At 37.0% G+C, this 7,866-nt stretch overlaps 1 protein-coding gene across 8 annotated transcripts; it reads right to left on the bottom strand.

The window, feature by feature from the left end:
* Nucleotides 1-221: 221 nt before the first annotated feature.
* On the bottom strand, nucleotides 222-7,635 carry LOC105783041 (hypothetical protein). Of its 8 annotated transcripts, none has more exons than XM_052626281.1 (7): nucleotides 7,036-7,635; nucleotides 3,609-6,530; nucleotides 3,097-3,150; nucleotides 2,115-2,787; nucleotides 1,926-2,006; nucleotides 1,796-1,832; nucleotides 222-719 (listed from the first exon to the last, which is right to left on the bottom strand). In XM_052626281.1, the coding sequence occupies exons 1-4, from the start codon at nucleotides 7,483-7,485 to the stop codon at nucleotides 2,530-2,532; spliced, it is 3,684 nt and encodes a 1,227-aa protein (XP_052482241.1). In that variant the 5' UTR covers nucleotides 7,486-7,635; the 3' UTR covers nucleotides 222-719; nucleotides 1,796-1,832; nucleotides 1,926-2,006; nucleotides 2,115-2,529. The 8 variants fall into 8 exon arrangements, with proteins under 8 accessions (XP_052482241.1, XP_052482237.1, XP_052482240.1 ...); XM_052626277.1 differs by having other exon boundaries at nucleotides 2,119-2,787; XM_052626280.1 differs by having other exon boundaries at nucleotides 1,926-2,318; nucleotides 2,433-2,787.
* Nucleotides 7,636-7,866: the final 231 nt, after the last annotated feature.

Raw genomic sequence — 7,866 nt, 5'->3', positions numbered from 1 at the left:
ATATATACATTTATTCTCATAAAATTGCATTGCACATGCAATATATCAACATAAAATGGTGTTAATTGATAATATTTCAAATCAAAATCTCATATATAAAATCGCACAAAATTAAAATTCATATATTACAGAATATTACACATTGGATTAAAATTTTTATTTAATTGTGATATTTATCCTAAAAATTATTTTATGTACTTAAAAGTTATTGTTTTTAAATATTTATGGAAAGAAATTTAAAACTTCACTAAATAATGTTCAAAAGTAATAACATAAAATCTATCTTGTCAAAATAAGATAATAAAAATTCCATTTATATGAAAAATTAAAAAATCTAATCTAATTGGACCCATTTTTCTAATATTTTCAGTAGGGCTTAGGGATGTGCATCATTCTGCCTGTTTGCACATTTTTGTTTCTGAATACCCCTATTTAGACCTTGTGTTTTGGGGGTGGAATAAATGAACAGGGGTTTAACACAAGCTTCTATCTTTTCTTTTTATTTCAGGCAAAATGACAAACACCTTGTCTACAACAATGAAACTCCTCCACCATGACATTTCTAGTTTCCGCAAGCATCAAAAACAGGTGCCTGCAACTGGATTTTTTGAAGCTGTTCCATTGTTCCGAGGTCTATTCTTTGAGCTCAAAAAACGAAACGAAAAAACGAGAAATCAACACAGCATGCTTGAAGGCCAAAGACCAATCCAACCACCAAGCTGAAATAAGACAAATTTAAATCAAAGCATGTAATAAACAAAGATATAGTACATGATATCATAGAGAACAAGAACGATATAAATACCCTTTTCTAATATTTTAGTTCTCATTATGTGAAAAATGGAAGATAGCATAAGGTGTTAACAAAAACTAGTTCTGTAATGGCATAATGATAAATTTAGCCCTCAATGTTTATATCTTTTATCAATTTGATGCTTATTCTTTCTTTTTGAGCTAAATTTGATCATTAACCTTTCAAAAATAATCAAATCGCCTTTTTTAAACAAAATGCTGACTAAAACTTTTTTAACCATGTTGGCAATTCACTTTTATTTCATGCTGACAAGACACTATTTGTATCATATGGTATGTCAAAATAATTTAAAACTTACAAAATATTGAAAAAATAAAATAAATTCAAAATTAAAAATATATATAAAAGTCCATAAAAATAAAATAAAATAAAATGGAAGTATACACAGATGGCCATGTGAGCTGCCATTTTTAAAAATTGAAAGTTTTAGTCAGTATTTTTGTTAAAAAAACAATTTGTTTCTTTTTGAAAGGTCAAATTCAAATATTTTTAAAAGGTTTAGGGTCAAATTTAGCTTCAAAAAAGAATAATGGCCAAATTGACAAAAGATGTAAATATTAAGGGCTTAATTTATCATTATGCCTTCCCTAATTAATGCAACATCCACCCACCTATGTTGCTTTCTAAGTCTTCATTTTTCTTTAAGTATCCTGTGTCCGACATATATTAGAACAATGGTATGGGATATGACTGTCCAAATACATGGAGGACCTTTAAAAGATTGAACACATCCATGTCGAACACATAACTGTAACTGACAGACTCGAGTATGGGTAACATAGGCATCCATTCCCAATCATCCTCTACAACTATACATTATCCATACAATTTCAGCACATTCATGCATTTAAAGAACCAAACTTGATCTAGTTCTCTAAAGAAAATCAAGCCATATATAAGCGTGTGTGCGTGTGTGTGTGTGTGTACTCATCTTTGAAAGTATAGGCAAAAGAAAGGCAAGCAAGGATATAGAGAACATACCGATCACCGGGAAGCTCCACTTGAGAGCACCAGCCACCTAAAAGTCCAAGTTACAAGTTTAACATGAAGCTCGACTATTTTAGAATGATAATAATTATCGTTTTCACAATGAAGATGTGTAAATAAATACCTGAGAATGACTAAACATTTGCAATTTACTCTTGCCTTCTTATCAACTTCACCAATTACCAAATGCATGAATATTGTTGCCCTGCAAATACATATGCGAAAATAAATTTCATACACTTAATTGAGATCGTTCTAGAGGAGATATCCGCATTCTACATATTAAGCTCCAATCTTAGTCTCTAGTACTAACTTACGGATGTTAAAACCTATTAAAACTCTCATTAGGTGGAGCCAAACTCAAAACCAAAACATCAACCGGCTATAAGAGAACAACTTTCGGGCTGTTAAAGCTCTAACTTGACAGCACCATCTTCAAAAGGAAAAGTAGTTGCAGCATCGCATTTTTGTTGACGTGCTTTCTAACTCATGTAGTCAGCTGCTTTAGAAAAATTAGCTCAAAAATAAAGAAAACAGAAATCTTTCTTTAGGAAACTTCAAAAACAAATCGTAAATTAAAGGTTAAAAAATAACAGTTTAGCCAGAATCTTTCTGAATGCCTGAACCTCACCTGAGTCTAGATGCAGGTGGTCATACAACTCCGCCTCGGCAGACTCATCATTGGTTCGTAAATCTCCATTTTAGACATTCTAGATTCTGACTTCCGACTATTTATAAAATCCCTCATTGAGACCACTTCCTTTGGACATAAGTTGCAATGTTGTGCCCATAACAACCCAACCAGTAACTTCGGGTTTATCTTCAAAGGGATTCAGAGAATGCACACTTTTATCATCCAGTTCTACACCATACATAAATGGCAGTCTCAGTATTAGAAAACTCTCGGGTGGTAAGAGCACTTTACATCCAAGGCTGAACTGCAACTTTTGCTCACGGTCTGGAACCGTTGCGGGCAAGCAAGATGCCTGCAACAAATTCTTACTATTAATTTAGAGGAAGTAATAGCAACAATATCACTGATAGCTTAGGAAAAGCATATTTAAGCTTAAGATGCTTCATTCACATGACAAATCCATTCCATAGAAGCTATCAAGCTTCACTGTATTATCATCAAGTTGCTATGATATCAATAAAGGGAAAATCAGCTGACAACAGAAATAAGTGCCCCTGTTTAAATCCTTAAGCTCGTAAGGTTTAACCAGGAGTAATAAAAACATCATTTTAATATCATAAATTGTGGAAGTAAAGCTCATTCATGAAAAAGAGAGATATACCTTAAATTGTATAACTGGACAAGTTGCCAGAACAACAGGAAAGGGAGGTGTGACCTGGAAGCAGATTCTACAGATTAGCCACATTGTAATTCAAGGTTACAAAAAAAAAAGGGGTAAATTAAACATGTAATCACCTAAAATGTAGAAGAAACTTCTATCAGTTGGGCATAACTTAATTTTAGCTCCAGAATCACAATTAAGAGCAATCATTCCCAGAAAATGAATTAGGCATTAAACGCTCAAAATATAGTATTTACTGAACCCTAAACGTATCCAGAAGCATCTACTTTCTAGCCTAAGTGATGATACTATAAATTTTATCATAGATTATGTCACTAAAACCAAAAAGTTATTATGTCAGTTAGAAATTTTCAAGCATCTGAGAAACAAACAGGCATGCAATTATTAGATTCCATATCAACAGGGCATATAACCATTAAATTGACACACTACTTTTCAAACAAGTTGAAGAAAGTTTAAAGGAAAGCGTGATAGACTTTTGAGACTCATACCACAAAAATTCTCTGAAGCTGTGATATTGTGCCAGCAAACTTAACCTTAGGTGGTTCCTTTTTGTTCCTGGAAGACCTGCAGTGCGGACACTTCAGGTATATTGGTAAATCTCTATTCAACATGGAGAAAGCGGATCCACTATCATCAAGGCTAACAGCATGGAAGCCTTTTTCAAGGTCTTTTCCAGCGACAGGCACACCTGCTGCATTCACAGGTGTCTTATTATGGTCCTCAGGCATAGAAAGCTGTGTCAGCCCATCTTTAAAGACATTACTATTTGCTACCACCTTTTTTGCCTCATCCTTGTTTTTCACCTTGTTTACAGGAGTAGCAGCAGCAATAACACCATTTGTATTCAGATTAACTTTACCCTGCCCACCATTCTTCCTCAACTTTGAAGAATCTGCCAATGTATGGTCTGAAGCTTCCACCGAACAAGCGGTATGAGATTCTTCAAACAATGAATATGAAGGCCCAAGTTGATTGAGATGCTCTGGGTTCAATAAGAAACGATGGCCATGTGGGCATTCGTGCTCAAAACCAACATATGCCATCACATACTTCGTGTCTGAGTTTGGTTTTGCCTTCTCATCATTGCTCACATTCACAGGAACAAAATTACTGCCTATTCGTAGAAAAGGGTCACTATCTGCAGCTGTGCTACCATCAGAACTTACTTGATTCATGTTTTGCATAACAGACATCTTTACAGGTTTTTGAGATCCTTGAGCAACAGTTGCATGAGCCCCTTCCAAACTCAGTGCACTTGCCTTATTTTTCTTTATTCCTTTTTCTGACCCCGATAAAGGTTGTTTCCTCTGCTGAAGAGGAGGGAATCCTGAATCTGTAGCTGCTGATCCAGCAACAACTTCTGAAAAAGGTTTTTTCATTGTGAAATTGGGAAGGCCTCTACCAAAACTGATCTTGTTACCATTGAACTTGCTGATTTCCAAGGGTTTTCTTGGATTTTCAACAGCAGTCTCGATTTCTCCAGAACAGAACTCTGTGGAACTAGCCTTCTTTAACTGAGCATCAGCATTGAACTCAGGCTTAGAATCGCTGCTTGACCTACCCACAGAACCTAGTTGCATAGTTCTTGTTGATAAGCCATTTGGGGTTTTCTGTTTCTCTAAAAGTATTTTCCACTTTAAAAGGAACTTCTCAGTGGCACTGAACCCACTCTGAAGTAAGCCTTTAGAAGGTTCATAGTACCTTGAACTGCCAATACGAATCAAACTCCAAGAATATGACTGAATTGGTCCTTTGCTGCTTACTTCTGGTAGCTGGAGCGCTAACAGAAGCTTATCACAATCAGGAAAGCAATTGGAGGTAATGTTTGCCGATTCAAAATCAAAAGGATCAGACCGCAATCGCCGTGTTCGACCACAAGCACAAGCATGAAGAAAGACATATCCACTTGAATGACGCTTCGTCAAAGTTCCTGAAGGCAACTCATCGGTCTGAAGATCATGTCTTTGGTGCAAACATGGTTTTCCAGTCAAACTAACAGCATCACAAAGTTGCCTTCCAGATTCCCACATTGACGTGCATTCTTCCTCCAGCTTCTTTGCAAAAAGTTCCACTGCAGGTCCCCTGACCATCGAGTGAAAAGCATGCAAAGCCTTCTGTAAATGAGCTTCATGCTGTGATGTGGGATAACAAGCAGGCAAGTCTTTCAAATAAATATCTTTTGCAGCTGGAAGGGCCCTTTCACACCACAAACTAGAGAACTTTGTGTTAAGCCCTTTACCACTTTCCAACCATGATACTGCAATATCTAGAGATTCACTGCTTCTAGAAGCAAGCCCTTCACTCTGCCCAGCAATGGTACCTCGACGAGGTTTTCTTTTACCAATTTCAGTTTCATCTATACACCTACGCTTTGCAGAGAGCAGCCCATGTAGAATAAGCTGACTAGAAGACAGCCATATATCTAAAGTTGGGAGTTCAGGGGTGGTCAAAGTCTTCGCAGAGGCGGCTGAGGCAGTTGAGGCAGCGGCGGCAGCGGCAGCAACAGCCACCATACCAACACCAGCAGCAGGGCCACTGTTGGTGTTAGCAACCAGTCCCCCTCTTCCCCTCAAAATATCTGACTGCCTGTAGATAAATTCCTTCAAAGATGATAGATCCTCTTTGTTTGAACTCTGACTATGAGTTTCGAGCAAAAACGAATCTGACGTTGCTTTTCCATTCAAAACATCTTCCACAAGACCAATGGCGAACTCCAGAGATTCCCTTCTCTTACATGTTGACTTGTCAAGAAGTACAACAGCCCTAGATGCATCAAGAGAAAATAGAGGAGCTGAATTTGAAACACTCCCACTTCTTGACCCACCATGGCTGCCTTCTGAACCTGAGAGTGTTCGACATTTCTTAATTAAAAAGCGGATCTGTGCCTCAAGGGATGACTGCAGTTTCTTCCGAAATCCACCTTCCGATTTACTTGCAGGACGTGCTAACATTACTACAGAAGCAGAACCTTTCATAGGCAAGGCTGGCTTTGCTAAACTGCTTGAACTAGAAGCATGATTAAGTGAGGGTGCCTTTACTGACTCTTCACTACTATTAGCACTAGAATTTGGTACATCAGAGAAGTCATCAACAAAAACAAATAGCATCACTGGAGTACACTGACCTGGAAACAAAGAAGTATGGGAACCTAAACCTAACATGACAGAGATAGCTGAAGCATTTCGTCCCAACATGCCACCACTTCTACCTGGAGAAGTGTTGGCAGCAGTTGCTGTTGTCAAAGGGCGAGAAGACGAAGAAGAATGAGGCCTTGACGGCAATGGTGGTGTTGTTTGAGATTTCACATATGGGATTAATGCATGCTTAGCAGCTTGCAACACCCGAAATTTTTTCAAATTTTGAGTATCAAAGCAAGATCCCTCCTGAATATATATGATTATATGGCAGACCTGCATTGCTAATCGAGTTAATCACAGACATATCAACTATTAGTAAGCATTCAACAATATGCTTTCTAATAGGGTTTGTAACATAGTACCAAGTTTCCAATTGCCCATACTACTATCATATAAGACAAATGGTAATCAAATAGACTTCAAAAAGTAAAGCCTTAATGCCAGATAATTAACACACTGAAGTTGAAATACCACAACAAAATTCCCTTTTTTGGTAAGTATTGCTTGCCTCAATGATCTCAAATTTATTTTCTGAACTCATAATTAAGGAATTTAATGTCAAGATTAAGCTAAGGTTGTGAGAATATTTAATGCAAACACACATACAGACACTCAATTTCAACTAACACAAAGTACATAACATTAAAAAGAAAGCTTAATCTTGAATTCAGTTAATTCATTACTTGAAACTATATATTCAGTACCACAATCAAATTCTAAAATCTATACTAAAAACTAATACTTTTAATTGAATAAGATACACCAATTTAAAACTTACAGAGAACATAAAAAGCAAGCCTTGAAGATCCCCGAACTCCCGTTCCTCCAAAACCCCATCAAAATCCGACCCGGAACTCAATGACCCATCAAAAACCGGGCACCCATTTGAAGAAAACTGTAAGAACAAAATCCCTTTATCTTCCTCATGAAAGTAACTAATTCTCCTATACTTAAACCAATCCTTAAGTTCATCCTTGTCGATAGACAAAACCCGGTCCATCTGACCTGACCCGAACACGTTGGAGTCTACAACCCGGTTAATGAGCTGGGAAGAGTCGTCGGGTCTCCGAGATACGAAGCCCACCACCACGACGCCGTCGAGAGAACGGGGAAATGACGGCGTTGGAGGCGGGGGATTCGAAGAAGAAGACGAAGGAGAAGAAGTGGGTACAGGTGACGGAGGTGGGCGGGTCAAAACCCGCATTGAAGGCGGGTTAGGAGAGTCCATTATTGAGAGAACAAAAAAAGGGAATAGAAAAAACGGGTTGCTATGTGGATTTTAGATTTGCCGGACATCCATTGAAAAGGAATTTACAAAGTAGAACCGAAGGCTTTGGTCTAGGGGCAAGAGAAACTTTCAGGCTTTTTTCTTCCTTTTTTTTTTAATTAAGAAAAATAATTGAAATATAATTATATACCTAAAATAGAAAAACCTGAGTTTCAAATTAGAAAAAAAAATTCATAATTTTTTTTATTTCTCAAACTATCTACTAGAGCAAGTCCGATAATTAATTTTTCACATTCTGTAGGTCCATTAAGGGAAAAGATGCTGGCTACAAATTTTAAAGATGCTCTATATCCAAGACGAGAATTGAACATTCAATCACTG

Source organism: Gossypium raimondii, chromosome 13 (genome assembly GCF_025698545.1).
Source record: "Gossypium raimondii isolate GPD5lz chromosome 13, ASM2569854v1, whole genome shotgun sequence".
Taxonomy (NCBI): domain Eukaryota; kingdom Viridiplantae; phylum Streptophyta; class Magnoliopsida; order Malvales; family Malvaceae; genus Gossypium; species Gossypium raimondii.
This window is presented reverse-complemented; position numbering and strand designations above follow the sequence as displayed.